Source organism: Scyliorhinus torazame, chromosome 1, assembly GCF_047496885.1.
Source record: "Scyliorhinus torazame isolate Kashiwa2021f chromosome 1, sScyTor2.1, whole genome shotgun sequence".
NCBI lineage: Eukaryota > Metazoa > Chordata > Chondrichthyes > Carcharhiniformes > Scyliorhinidae > Scyliorhinus > Scyliorhinus torazame.
The window spans coordinates 146,638,604-146,654,204 of record NC_092707.1 but is presented as its reverse complement, the minus strand read 5'-3'; the positions used below and the strand labels follow the sequence as shown (position 1 = coordinate 146,654,204).

Genomic DNA, 15,601 nt, shown 5'->3' with positions numbered 1-15,601 from the left:
GTACACAATGGCAGCAGTGTGTAACATTTACAAGATACACTGCAGCAACATGCCAAGGCTCCTTTGACAGCAACTTTCAAACACAACCTCTGCCACCTTTCGGACAAGGGCAACAGACACATGGGAACGCCACCATCTTCAAGCTCCCCTCCAAACCACACAACCTTCCTGACTTGGAATTATATCACTGTTCCTTCACTGTAGCTGGGTTAAAATACTGGAACTCCCTTCCAAACAGCATTTAGGTGCATCTTGATTCTACACCATTCAATTGCAGTGATTAAGAAGGTAGCTCAACACTTCCTTCTGAAAGACAATTAGAGATGGGCAATAAATGCTGGCCTGTACAGCAATGCTCAAATCCAAAGAATGAACAAATAAAATAGATGATCCATTAGAGGATGAACTTCAAATTATTAATACAGTAGGGAGAGAGAGAAAAATAATTATGGACAAATTAACAAAATTAAGAGAGGATACGATGCTAGGACGGATGCTGAGCACCCACACACTTGATGAAACTAGAAAGGAGGTAGCAGAAGCTAGTTTATACGTACAGGAGGCCCCTAGAAGAGGGGGCTGTGCCAGAGGGCTGGTGGACAGAATGTTGCTCCTATATACAAAAAGAGAAAATGAATACAATTTAGGAATTATAGACTGGTTAGCTGTCAGTGATTGGAAAGATACAGGAGTCTATGCTAAAATGATAGAAGATCTTCTAGAGACAGAAAATAAAACAAAGAATAGTCAGCATAGATTCCAAAAAGCCAAGTTATGCTCAACTAACCTGATAGAATTCTTTGAAGAGGTAACGGAAAGGGTAGACAAGAGTTATGCAGAAGATGTCATATACTTGAATTTTCAAAAAGTCTTCGATAAGGTACCACATAGTAGGTTCATGATAAAGGTTAGGGCATGTGGAGGCAGGGGCAAATAGCTGCATGGATAGCAAATTTGCTAAAAAAAAATAGAAAGCAGAGAGTAGGGGTAAGGGTAATTATTCAGATTGAAGGTAGCAAGCGGTGTTCCACAAGAATTAATACTGGGACAACTGTTATTCATAATTTACATTAATGATCTGAATTTAGGAATAAATTCATTCAACACCAAACTTTGCATATGATTCCAAACTGGGGGAGGGATACAGTTAACATGCAACAAAAAACATTTTAGACAACTTGCAGATTTAATAGTTAAGTGGCAAATGAACTTTAACATGTATAAACGTAAAGTAATCCACTTTGGTAGGAAAGACAGAAGAAACATCACCGACATAATAGAAAATAAAAAAATTAATAGGGTATAAAAGCAAAGGGATCCAAGGATACAGATGAAAGAAAATAATTTAAAGCAGCACCACAGGCCAGTGAGGTAATTAAAAATGTTAATGATGTACTGGCATTTATTTGTAGTGTTATATAATTTAAAAATAGTGAAGTTATGCTAAATTTGTATCGAATTTGGCCAGATCACACTTGAAGAACAGTGCACTGTATAAATAGGACATAGGAACACGGGAAAAAATGCAAAAAAGGTTTGCAAGGATGGTACCATAACTGAGAGATTAAAACTATTGGGAAAGATGGAACATGTTGCAGCATTTTTCTTTAGAAAATACTTAAGAGGTAACCTGATAGAGATCATTGAAATCACGACTGAATTGGATGGATAGATGTAGAAAGAATTGATGTAGAGGCTGAGTAAATTGGACTTAATATTCTTTGGAGTTTAGAAGAATAAGAGGCGATTTCATTGAAACCTAAAAAATTCGGAAGGGGTTTGAGAGGGTAAACGCGAGAGATTGTTTCCACTGGTTGGTCTAAAACACAGGGGCAGAGACTCATGATAAGGGGTCGATCATTTAGGACTGAGACGAGGAGAAATTACTTCACTCAAAGGGTTGTAAATCTTTGGAATTCTCTATGCTAGAGGGTTGAATTCATTTAAGGCTGGGATAGAGAGATTTTTGGTCTTGCAGGGAATCCAGAGATATGGGGAGCAGGGGAAAAATGGAGTTGAAACGCAGTCATCTATGATGGTATTAAATGGTGGAGCAGGCTCAATGGGCCATGTGGTCTACTCCTGCTTCCATCTCCTATTCCTGTAGGGGCCACAAATACATGGCAGTCACTAATAATTCCAATAGGGAAATAAGGAAAAATTATTTACTCAGAATGTAATTAGAACGTAGGGCTCACTACCACAAGAGTGGTTGAGACAAAAAGCTGAGATGCTTTCAAAATGACCAACAAAAATGTGCCCAAGAGAAAAAAGAATAGAAAGAGTTGCTGAAAGGTTGAAATTAGGTCAATGGAATGGGTGGTGACTGAAGTGGATTACAAACACCAGTACAGACAAGTTGGGCTGAATAGCCTGTTTCTGTTCTGTAATATTCCACATAAGTCTTTGTGTATAATGTAAACAGCCTAGATGGGAGCAGAAAGTTGTAAAGGGACATTGGTCGATAAAGCGAGTGAGCAAAACCTTGGATGGAGTTCAATGTTGGCCAGTGTAAGTTCATCCATTTTGGACCAAAAAAGATTAATTAGAATGTTTGCTAAATGATAAGAAGCATAGAACTGTGGAGGAGCCGATATATTTAGGGTCCAAGTACTAATACCACAAAAAAACCCACAAAGTATAAAACTTTAGCAAGGCTTATGGAATGCTGATTTTTAAAGGAGCTAGAATGCAAATGGATGGAAATTATGTCACAATTGGCACATGTAAAATTCTGAGGGTTTGACAGGGTAGATGCTGAGAGGTTATTTCCAGTGGCTTTGGAGTTGAGATTTAGGGGGCATAGTCTCAGGAGTCTAAGGAGATTCAGGAATGAGATACAAAATTCTTTCACTCTGAATGTTGTAAATCTTCTGAATCCTCCACCTCAGAGGGTTGTGGATGGTCAGTTGCTGAGTACTGTCGAGGCTGAGACAGATAGATTTTGGACTCTAAAGGAATCAAGAGTTATGGGAAACTAACGAGAACGCGGAGCTGAGATTGACAAACCAAAACATTCTTGGATACGAAGGAAACTAAGGTGTATGGGCAGTGCAGGAAGGTGTAGCTGATGTAGAAACTTACTGTACTGTAAATGGTGGAGAACACTCAAAGGACCATGTAGCTTATTCCTGCTGCTATTTAGTTTGTGATACTTATGCTACAGTTATGCAAAACTCTTGCTAGAGCCCAACTTGAGTACTAAGTTCAGTTCTGGGCACCACAGCTCGGGATGCATATATTGCCCTTGTAGGGAGTACAGCACAGATTCACCAGAATTATATCAAGGTTAAGAGAGCTAAACCAAGAGGAATCTTAGAATTTACAGTGCAGAAGGAGACCATTCATCCCATCGAGTCTGCACTAGCTCTTGGAAAGAGCACCCCACTTAAGCCCACACCCCCACCCATAACCTAGTAACCCCACCTAACCTAAGGGTAATTTAGCATGGCCAATCCACCTAACCTGCAAATCTTTGGACTGGAAGGAGAAACTGGAGCACCCGGAGGAAACCCACGCAGACACTGGGAGAACGTGCAGACTCCACACAGACAGTGACCCAAGCCGGGAATCAAACCTGGGACCCTGAGGCTGTGAAGCAACTGTGCTAACCACTATGCTATCGTGCCATGGGATAATCGAAAATGTGAAACTCGAGATTAATACATTTTTGTTCATTATTAAAGAGATATGGATCCTAGGCAGCTGAAAAGAATTAAGGTACAGATCAGCTACGATCAAATTGAATGGTGGAAGATACTTGATCTGAATATTCATAGTGAGCCTGAATATATGCAACAGAATTGCACAGTGCCAATATTTAAATGCTTTCTCTGCACATGAATAGACTCGGTCAGCATGGAGGCAGTGAACCACCATCAAGGGGCTTTCGTTGACTTGCCTCGGAATGATTTGCGGATTTCATCAATGCAGTAACTTCCAGTCCTCTCTTTCTCCTCCTCACAATGTCAACCTCACTTCCCATATTAAGTCGTCCTCCACACAACTAAGCTGGGATGTTCTAAACCATAAATCATAGCGTCACACCCTTAATGAAGGTGTGCATGACTGTCCTGTTCCATAAATTGAATAATACTTGCATTTATATAGCACCTTTCACCTCTTTAGGATCCCCTAAACTGTTTCTTAGACATTAAAACAGTAACTTAATTGCAGTGCTAATGTAAGCCTACTTGTGACACTAATAAAAATTATTATTATTAATGTATTTTGAAGTGTCACTGTTGTAATGCTGGAAACTAAGCAGCCATTTTAGCAAAAAGCAAGGCCGCACAGACAGCAGTGAGATAAATGGTCAGGCAATCTGTTTGTGATGCTGGTTGAGGTACAAATATTGGCCAGGACACTGGGAGAACTCTGCAGTCTTTTTTGCAACAGGGTCAAGCAATCTTTAATGCTCATCTGTGAGGGTAGATGGGACCTTTAGAATCCTAGAATTCCTACAGTGCAGGAGGAGGCCATTCAGCCCATCGAGTCTGCACCAACTCTCTGAAAGAGCACCTTACCCAGGCTCACCCCCCACCTTATCCATGCAACCCCATTACCCCACCTAACCTGAACACCTTTGGACCTTGGGAGAAAACCAGAGCGCCCGGAGGAAACCCACACAAACACGGGGAGAAACTGCAAACTCCGCACAGACAGTCACCCAAGGCCAGGATTGAACCCAGGTCCCTGGCAGTGAGGCAGCAATGCTAACCACTGTACCACCATGCCACCCTTGAAAGGCCCATCATAAAGGAGACACCTCTCTCATTGAGACACTTCCTTAGCACTGGCATTGAAAGATGTGCACAGTTAGCACTAAGTGCCTTGGTAGTGTGGTGATATACATCACTGTAAGTACACAAAGGGTTAATGTACATACACTACACCTAGCTAGACACTAGAAGGAACACCAGAGACACGACACACAGACAGTCAACCAATAGGTCAGTAAGATAGGACACAACCAATGGGCAGTCACGATACACACAGAGGTGACTCTACCACAGGAGGGCATTACACCAACCCATATAAAAGGACACATCACACATGCTCAGTCTCTTTCCAGTGGAGACACTCAAGTGTGTACAGACACAGGGTTGATTGAACGTCACACCCACCATGTGGATTGTAGCAGACTGGTTCGTCAGTCTGAGTAGCTATAGCAGGATTAACAGTAGCGTCAAATCCAAGTACGAGAATTGTTAATAGCTTAATAAACGTGTTAAAGCTATCTCCAAGTCTGAACCTTCCTTTGTCAGAGTGCACATCAAGGAAGCAGCTTATGCTAAGACAAGAGCATAACAAAACAGGTAGCACTAAGTGCCTTGGTTCCCTAAGGTGCGGTTTCAATGCAAGCTGAATACTGTACATAACACTGAAGTTTCATTGCTACAGCCAATCTCAGACATTGGTTCAAGGTTCAGCAGATAAAAGACTAAAGGGTGGATAATGCCATCTGCTAGCTGATGTCAGTGGCATTTTCCTCACTGAAATATTCCCCGCTTAAGCAAAGTTTCCTGAATTCACACGAGCATCACGTCGTCTTTCAGTGTACAAGTACCATAGCTGCCTACGTTTCAAGCTAATCTCCATATTCCCACTCACTCATGAGGGATCTCCAGACATCTATAAACAGGAGGAAATCATTCAGCCTCTACAGCCATTCAATTAGATCATAGGTGCAGTGTTCATAACTGAATGTAATGCACCAGATGGACTTTAACCAGAGTTTTATACAAAATCAACATTAGTTTCACCCCTTTGTATTCCAGCCTCTTTGAGACAGCAGGCCATTATTCCCTCAGCTTGCTACAACATTCAATAAGATCAAAGTCATCTACTCAGCCACACCTTTTCACATGATCTCCATATTCCTTGATTCCTTAGTATCCAAAAATTGGTCTATCTGACTTGAATATTCTTGCTGACAGCTGTGTTAGGAAATTCCAAAGATTCACATCTTTTAAGTAAAAAAAAATTCTAATCACAGTTACACATGATCATACACGTGTGACGAACGCAGGATTTTCGATATTTTGGATTATAAACATGTGGCAAGTTAAGAGTTAACAGCCTGGGTTAGAGTGTGTTTGACTGCAGTAGCCCTGCATTTTTTGTTCAAAAATCTTGTTTGCAAGACCAGAAAGCTTTCAGGAGCCAGAAATGAAATTGCCCAGAGTAATGTATTTTCAGCCTGGTCTAACGCAATGTTGGTTGACTAGGGGGAGTCCCCGGGGAGTTAATGTGTGTTCAGCCGGGAGAGTTAATTTGTTATCAGCTTGGGGAAATGATGTCATTGCTGGGTGGAGTTAAGGTATTCAGACATTTTGAGAAAGATTTTTGAGTTGTATGCTGATCTGACTACCCTTTAGACCACAAGTAAAATATTTTGTTCTCAAAGTAGGATAATTTAAAAAAGAGCAATAGTATTTAATGCAGAGCACAGTCTGAGGACAAGCCAGTTGAAACAGCTTTTTGAAGACATCCAGCCAGAGTTTCCAGTTTTTCTAACAGGAGCCAGATCTGTTCTGGAGAGCAAGTATTCATCTGTGCCATTGGGATGTGGAATGCATTGAGAGCTGTATGCTTTTCCCCCCTTTGTTGTTTAATTGGGAATAGAGACTGCATCAAGGGTATTTACTGTATTAAGTAATATTGTTTAACGGGCAATTATAAGCTATTTTTGAGTGTGATGTTGAATAGTTCAATAGTGTATTAACAATAAAGTTTTGTTTTAAAATACTAAATCCCTATTTCTTTGTGCAATCACTCCAGGAGCGAAATATTATTTCCACAGTCTTACAAAATAAAATATTGGGGATTTGGTCCAGTATCCTAGCCACTGTTGGGGTTAGGTCTGGGTTTGTAATACATGCCCTTTAGTTCTCAACTTCCCAAATAAGGGGAAGCATCTTCCCAGCATTTACCTTGTCAAGCCTCTTAAGAGTTTCATATGTTTCACTGAGTTCACCTCATTCTGTTAAATTTGAGGGCATTCAACCTTGTCCATTGAAACTATGTCCCCAGCACAATCCCCTTATTCCAGGAATAAATCACGTGAACATTCATTGCACTTATTTTAATGTAATTTTATTCTTCCTTAGAGAAGGAAACCAAAACTATTCACTATTCCAGGGCCCAATACAACTGGACTAAGATTTCTTTATTCTTATACCCCAATCACTTTGTAATAAAGACTAAAATATATATATATGCGTTCCTTATTGCTGCATGTTAACTTTGTGATAGCCAGATAGCTCTGAATAACATTTTCAGGACTCTACATTATATTCAATCTGCCACATTCTTGCTCACTCACTTAACCTTTCTAAAATCGTTTTGCAATCTCTCTGGTCCTTCTCGCAGCTTATCTTCCCACTTTATATTGCCAACAAACTTTGTCCTCTCATCTGAGTCACTGATATAGTTTTCAAATAGCTGAAGATCTTTGCAGTAGCCCACTAATTATAGCCTAGTTACGACCCATTTATTCCTACCTTCTCAGTCATCTGTCCATTGACCAATCCTTAGTCCATGCTAATGTTACCCTAAATTTTGTGAATTCTGATTTTGTGTAATATCCTGTTGTGAAACACATTTTTCAATGCTTTTTAAAATCCAAATACACATTTTCTGGTTCCCCTTATGCACCCTGCTATGTACATCCTCAAAAGCCTAACAGATTTCCATTGCATATATTGAGTTGACTCTGTTCAGAGGATTTTTTAGCTTCTCTGCTATCACACACCTAATAATAGATTCTGTCATTTTCCCTACTACTGTTTTCAGGTTAACTGACCTCTCTCCCTCAGTTCTTGGATGGCAGTTTCATAGAATCCCTACAGTGCAGAAGGCGGCCATTTCTTCAGTGCTATTTCTTTCCTAATACTAATTTCACAACAGGCTATTACACAAAATCAGAATTCACAAAATATTCTTTAGTTCCTCATTTTCTCTGGACCTTTGGTTCCCTTCTGGAATATTTTGTGACTTGAAGACAGGTATAAAATAGTAAATTATTCCCCATTATAATTTCTACCGTCTCTGCCCTTAAGGGACTCACATTTACTTTGCTATTCTCTTCCTTTTTACCATCCATCAAAGGTTTAACAATTCAGTTTTTAATGCCTCTGGTTAGTTTACTTGTACATCTTTATTTCTCTCTTTGTTACCCTTTTACCGACAAACACTAGAATTAGGAACAGGAGTAGACCATTTGACCCCTCAAGTTTGCTCCATCATTTGATAAGATCATGGCTTTTATGATTGTGGCCTCAAAACCAGCTTCCTGCTTGTCCCCCGTAACCCAACTTTCCTTGATGATTAAAGATCTATTGAATTCAGCCTTGAATATATTCAATTATCCAGCCTCCATTACATTCTGGGGAAGAAAATTCCACAGACTAACACCCCTCAAGAGAAAAATATTCTCCTTCTCTCAGTCTTAAATGGGAGAACTCAATTTTAAAAAAACTGTTCTAGTCAAGAGGATCTAGTTCTAGTTCTCCTACAAGGTGAAACATCATCACGCATCCATCCTGTCAAGTTTCTTCAGGACCTTACATGTTTCATTAAAAACATCCCTTATTCTTCCAATACTCAATGGATTGAGGTCCAAACTTTCCTCATAAGATAACCCCTTCATCCCAGGAATTAGACAAGTGAACCTTCTCTGAACCGCTACCAATGGAATGATATCTTTTCTAGGTAAAGAGACTGGAACTGTACATGATTCAAGCTGTGATATAGCTATGGTCTAGTACAGCTACAGCTATGCTTCTCTACTTTTAGACTAGATTTCTCTTGCAATGCCAATATTCCATTTGCCTTTCTAATCACTTGCTGCATTTGCACACCAACTTCTTGTGATTCATGGACCAGAACACCCAGATCCCTTTGTACTGTTAAGTTCTGCAGTCTCTCTCCATTCAAATATAATGCTTTCCTATTCTTCCAGCCAAAGTGGACAAGTTCACATTTTCCCACATTACACTCCATTATCAAATTATAGCCCACTCACTTAAATAATAATAATCACTTGTCACAAGTAGGCTTCAATGAAATTACTGTGAAAAGCCCCTTGTCACCACATTCCGCTGCCTGTTCGGGGAGGCTGGTATGGTAATTGAACCCGTGCTGCTGGCCTTGTTCTGCATTACAAGCCAGCTTTTTAATCCACTGTGCTAAACAAAATTTAGAGTACCCAATTAATTTTTTCCAATTAAGGGGCAATTTAGTGTGGCCAACCCACCTACCCTGCACATCTTTGGATTGTGGGGGCGAAACCCATGCAAACACAGGGAGAATGTGCAAGCTCCACACGGACAGTGACCCAGAGCCAGGATCGAACTTGGAACCTCAGCGCCGTCAGGCAGCAGTGTTATCCACTGGGCCACCATGCTGCCCGTCCCATTGACAACTTACTTTCCTATCCATCTTTGTGTCAACGGCAAATTTAGCTACTACATGTTCAGTTCCTTCATCCAAGTCATTGATATAAACTGTAAATAGTTGAGGCTCCAGCATCGATCCCTGCAGCACTCCACTAATTACATCTTGCCAATCCAAAAAAGACCCATTTATCCCTACTCTCTGCTTCCTATTAGCTAGCAAATTCACTATCGATGTTAATATGCTACCCCTTACACCATGAGCTCTTATTTTGTGCAGTAACCTTCAATGAGGCAGATAACCACATGCCTTTTGGAAGTTCAAGTGCACCACAGCTATAGGTTTCCCCTTGGCCATGTTGCTTCCTCAAAGAACTCTAATTAGTCAAACACTTTCGCTTTCAGAAAACCATGGTTTCAGAAAGCTCTCCCCGATTGTGTTACGGTTTTCTAAATGTCTTACTATTACCTCCCTAATATTGGATTCTAGCATTTTCCCGATGAGAGACATTAGGCTAACTAGCCGATAGTTTTCTGTTTTCAGTCTCCCTCCTTTCTTGAATAGAAAAGTCTTACATTAACGATTTTCCTGTTCGCTGGGACCTTTCCAGAATCTAGGGAATGTTGGAAAATCACAACTAATCCTACTATCTCAGAAGCCATTATTTTAAGATGCTAGGATGAAAGCCATTAGTTCTAATTTTAGTTTGGGTAAAGATAAGCAATAGCAGAGGTAAGAAGCCACTTATGGGAGTAGTTTATAGACCCCCTAACAGTGGCTACATGATCGGACAGAGTAGATAGGAAGAAATAAATGGTGGCTTCTAAGGTGATGCAACCTTTAGTTCTAATAATTTTTCCAATCCCCTTTCCCTAGTGATTGTTTTAAGTTCTTCCCTCCTTTTTAGCTTTTGATTTTCCAGTATTCTTGAGATGCTTTTGTGTACTTATCCAACCCTTCCATGTCCTCATTTCCCATTATTAATTTCCCAGTCCGACCCTCAAAGGGACTAATGCTCACTAGTTACTCTTTTCCATTTTAAGTATTTGTAGAAACTATCTGTTTCTATATTTCGAGCTAGCTTTCTCTCAAACTTTAATTTCTCCTTCCTCTTTTTTGTGTCATTCTTTGCTGGCTTCTAAAATCTGTCCAATCTTCTACCCTACCATTAATCCTTGCAGTACTGTACATTTTTTCTTTCAATCTGAAACTAGCCTTAATGTCCTTCGTTAGCCATGGATAGTGCATCCGTCTCAATCGGGGCAGCACGGTAGCATAGTGGTTAGCACAGTTGCTTCACAGTTCCAGGGTCCCAGATTTGATTCCTGGCTTGGGTCACTGTCTGTGTGGAGTCTGCACGTTCTCCCAGTGTCTGCATGGGTTTCCTCGGGGTGCACCAGTTTCCTCCCACAATCCAAGATGTGCAGGTTAGGTGGATTGGCCATGCTAAATTGCCCTTAGTGTCCAAAAAGGTTAAGTGGGGGTTACTGGGTTATGGGGATAGGGTAGAGACGTGGGCTTGAGTAGGGTGCTCTTTGTAAGGGCCAGTACAGACTTGATCGGCCGAATGACCTCCTTCTGAACTGTAAATTCTATGAAATCTTTCTTACTCAGCAGAATATATCCTTGCTGAGCTTTATGAAATGTCTCCTTAAATGTCTGCCACTGTTTCACTACTGTCCTACCATTTAATCCATCTGCCCAATTTACTTCAGCTAACTCGGCCCTCAAACTGGTGTAATTGACTTTATTTAACACATTAGTATTAGACCCACACTTCTCACCCTCGAACTGAATGCAAAATTCTTCCACATCATGATCATTATTGCCTAGAGACTCCTTTGCTAGGTGGTTATTAATTAATCCTACTTCATTGTCAGGTCTAAAATAGCCTGTTCCCTGGTTGGCACTAGAACATACTGCTCTAAAGAAATTGTCCCAAATAAACTCTATGAACTCACCTTCCAGGCTTCCTTTGTCAATTTGATTCGTCCAATGCAGATGGAGATTAAAATCACATATAATTATTGCATCACCTTTCTTACAAGCCTCATTTATTTCTTCCTGTATACTCTGTCCAATCATGTAGCCACTGTTAGGGGGTCTATAAACTACTCCCATCAGTGGCTTCTTACCTCTGCTTTTGCTTATCTTTACCTAAACTGATTCCACATCTTGATCTTCTGCTAAGTTCATCTTTCACCACTCTGTCATCCTGAATTAATAGATCTGCCCCACCACCCTTTCTTAGCTTCCTGTCCTTGAGAAATGTCAATATTTAGGTGCCAGACTTGGTCACTTTGCAACTATGCCTCTAAAATGGCCATCATGCCAGACATATTTATTTCTGTTTATGTTATCAATTCATCCGCTGTTACAAATGCTGCATGCATTCAGATAAAAAGTCTTGAATTTTGAATTGTGTCTTTGTCATTCTTTCAAACTCAGGTCTCAACTATACTCTGTTCCTTCCTGCTTCACTCTGGGTATCATTACCATGTCGCTGCTCTGCTCTATTGCCTTGCCGTTTCTCTTTATTTTACCACATCTCCGCTCACCGATGCCTCATCCCCACTATTTAGTTTAAAGCCTTCTCTACCGTCTTTGTCAGAACTCTGTTCCTAGCATGGTTCAAGTAAAGATCATCCCATGGGTACAGCTCCCACTTTTCCCATTACTGGTGTCAGTGGCCCATGAATCAAAACCCATTTCTCCCACACCAATCTTTGAGGCACGGACTCAATTCTCTAATCTTACTTACCTTATGCCATATAACAATCCAGAGATTATTTCAGTATTTCTGCACTTGGACTCGTAAATGTTTCAGCTCCCCCATTGCTCCCAGCTTCTCACTATTTAGATAATCATGATTAAGGTCCAAAGTGGATGACCACACATTTATCCACATTGAACTCCATCTACCACAGTTTTGCCCACTAACAATCTATGTACATTTACAACATTGTATGCATATTGCAATAAACACCTCTACACCATGGGTCCCACACATTACATACTACAATTATCTCTACATGGGGGTGGAGGTGGATAGAGAGAGAGCACGGAGATAGACATTCAAAGTGACAGAACACTGAACCCGGAGCACCACACTGACACTCTTCCATACCTGTGTGTGGATTTCTTCATTGATGGAACGTCTGGAGTCTTGTTTCTTCTTCACAGCGAGCAATTCCACCAATGGTCGAATAGTCATTCCCTGCCAGATAAACAGATCCAATCAGCAAGGTGCACAAACAATTTCAATGTGGAGTCAACCAAAGTTCTGCAGGAATTGACATTTTAAAATGATTCTGGCTGATTTTCTGTTAGCCTCTTGGACTCACCATTAGTGCCTTAATTTACAAAAACTTGCATTCATATAGCACCGTTAACACATAAAATGTCCCAAGGTATTTCACAGGAGTGACAGCAACCAAAATATCAATCCACGCATGATGGGAGACGTCGATCTTCAGGAGTGTCTTAAAGAAGAAAAGAGGTAGGACGGTGGAGAGGTTTTAGGAGGCAATTCTACAGCTTAAGGCCTAGGCAGCTGAAAGTATAGCTGGCAATGGTGGAACATGTCAAATTGGGGATGTGCAAAATCTAGCCTCTCAACACTCTAAAAATCAGACAACAGGCTAGTCTCCAATTTACAGTTTGTAGGACAGACGGTCACGCTTGTGAAAATCTGTGATATAAAAAGGGCATATAACACCATAATTGTACAAGAATAAATTGCCATAGCTATTCATGCTCACCTACTCCATTTGCCCCTTTACAGACCCCCCGCCTGGCGTCCTCACGTGCAGCAGTGCATTGGATGAGGTTAAATTTAAGAAGGATACAAGACGTGCCTCAAGACAATTCCTCAGTGCAAAGCTTCCTGTTCTACCAAAATTGATAGGTGCAGCTGATGAGCAAATGTTCGAATCCCCAGGTTCACTGGTCACAGCACTGCTGTCGGTAGTCAGGACGCCGTAGAAGGGGGAGTCAACAAGGGGGGCAGCTGACCCCCTCTGTGGTGGATTCAAGATCAAGTCTGCAGGCCTTGGAGGTTCAACCAAAATCAAGAGCTTCATTTAGAAGATATTAACACTACAGGCTATGATGTTTCACTGCCGTTTGCTCATGCAAATTGCCGATGATGTAATCTCCAATTATGTCATTCACTTGTGTTAAGGGAAATTTACATTAGAGGTTATTCATTTAATCTCTTTATTCTTAATTATTTAGCTTATGCCTGCAATAGTGTGGACTGCTAAGTCATTCAACACTAGTTTATGTCTGCAATAGTGGGCTGACAACCACGGTAATCTAATTCTGCAATGACCTGATAAGAAGGGTTAGTGGCGAGTCATTCTCTAGCTGACTTACTAACACATCTGCAATGTTCCAATTAATTGCTGATTCATTCGTTCCTGACAAACTGACCATTAACTATTGAGACACCGGTTATCCTTGTAATTGTGAACAAGGAATTGCAGCATTAGATAATGAATGGTTTGAGAGGAATGTGATTGGAAGCTAATTGTTGCTAGGCTGGCGGAATGTGATTGGAAGCTAATTGTTGCTAGGGGGGCCTAATTAGTCGTGTATGTGACCCCCCCCCCCCCCAAGCTAATTACGAACTAACCCATGTACATGTATAAAAGAGGCCAATAGCCATTGTACCATTGAGAAGGTGACCACGAGCACTGCGGAGTGCCTGGCTTTCTCCCAAAAGTTTTTGCCAATAAATTGACTTGACTCAACGCTTTGGTGTGAATAAGTTATTTTCCACTTCACTTGTTCTCTTAAGGGCCCCTGTTCAGATACAAGGCTGCTTGTGAGGAAACACTCAAAACATTATGAAAACATAATACCCTCCCTGCTGCCCCCTCCCTGACATTGCCTGCGGACCCCCTCTGACCCCTCCTTGAGGCACATCCTGTACACTTTGTAGATTTAAGCTTGTCTAATACACTGCCGCATGTATACTGCAACAAGTCACATTCGTCCATCATTCATGCTTACTCACCTATACTGGCTCCTGATCTGGCAACATTTCAATTTTAAAATTCTCATCCTTGGTTTCAAATCCCTCCATATCTTGGCCCTTCTCCATTTCTGTTGCCTACTTCAGCACCACAACTCTCCAAGATCTCTGCAGTCTAATTCTGCCCCCCCCCACCCAACAACATATCTCCTATTTTAATTGTTCCGCTACGGCTTCTATTTGCCTCGGTCCAGTTATGTAATTTCCTCCTTAAACCTCTCCACTTCTCTACTTCTATTCCTTCAAGCTACACCATAAAATTTTAATGTAGCTTTTGATCACCTGTACCAATTTTTCATTAAATTTTCCAGTAACTGCTCTTGCTAAATGCTGCAAGGTATCTCATCACATTGTTATGATCGGGAAATATTAGGAAATTGGGTCCAGAAATGGGATCGAAGATGCAGCAGGCAATTTAGAGGTTAAACAGACCCAGGGAAAAAACAGCTAGCACGGAGTCAGAGGGATAGGCCCTTACCTGGCTTGGGTTACATTGTTGAAATGAAATGAAAATCATTTATTGTCACAAGTAGGCTTCAAATGAAGTTACTGTGAAAAGCCCCAAGTCGCCACATTCCGGCGCCTGTTCGGGGAGGCTGGTACGGGAATTGAACCGTGCTGCTGGCCTGCCTTAGTCTACTTTAAAAGCCAGCAATTTAGCCCAGTGTGCTAAACCAGCCCCTTCCATTTAGACTTAAACTTGTTCGTGGGAATTCACAGGATGCCCTTGCTCAGCAAGGGTGAGTCACTCAAGATCCATTGCCCTTCAGGACACTCCTGTCTGAACAGCTCTTGGCCCATTACAGAGTTTGATGGTTTCTTTGTCGATCAATGGGAGGTTAGTTGCCTAGCAATAGCATGGCTCTATTCTTTTGTATAAACGGGAGTGGGAAATCAAACAGCCAAGATAACGCTGATGGGATCAAGTCTGGGCACCCCAGGAGAGAACCTTTGTTTGATGGGCTGGGCAGAGTTGAGAGAGAAAAAGAATCCTCTTTTGAACAGGTGGCATGGTAGCACAATGATTAGCAATGTTGCTTCGCAGCACTAGGGACCCGGATTTGATTCCTGACTTGGGTCACTGTCTGTGCGTAGTCTGCATGTTCTCCCCGTATCTGGTTTCCGCTGGGTGCTCTGGTTTCCTCCCACAAGTCCCGAAAGACT

The 15,601-nt window shown here is 41.2% G+C and overlaps 1 protein-coding gene across 1 annotated transcript in view; it reads right to left on the bottom strand.

Annotated features, from left to right (window-relative positions):
- Window positions 1-15,601, bottom strand: part of slc9a1a (solute carrier family 9 member A1a) — a 117,082-nt gene that overhangs the window by 47,265 nt on the left and 54,216 nt on the right. Inside the window, exon 6 of the mRNA XM_072500969.1 lies at window positions 12,527-12,616. Coding sequence (XP_072357070.1) covers window positions 12,527-12,616 — 90 coding nt within the window. The remainder of the gene's footprint in view (window positions 1-12,526; window positions 12,617-15,601) is intronic.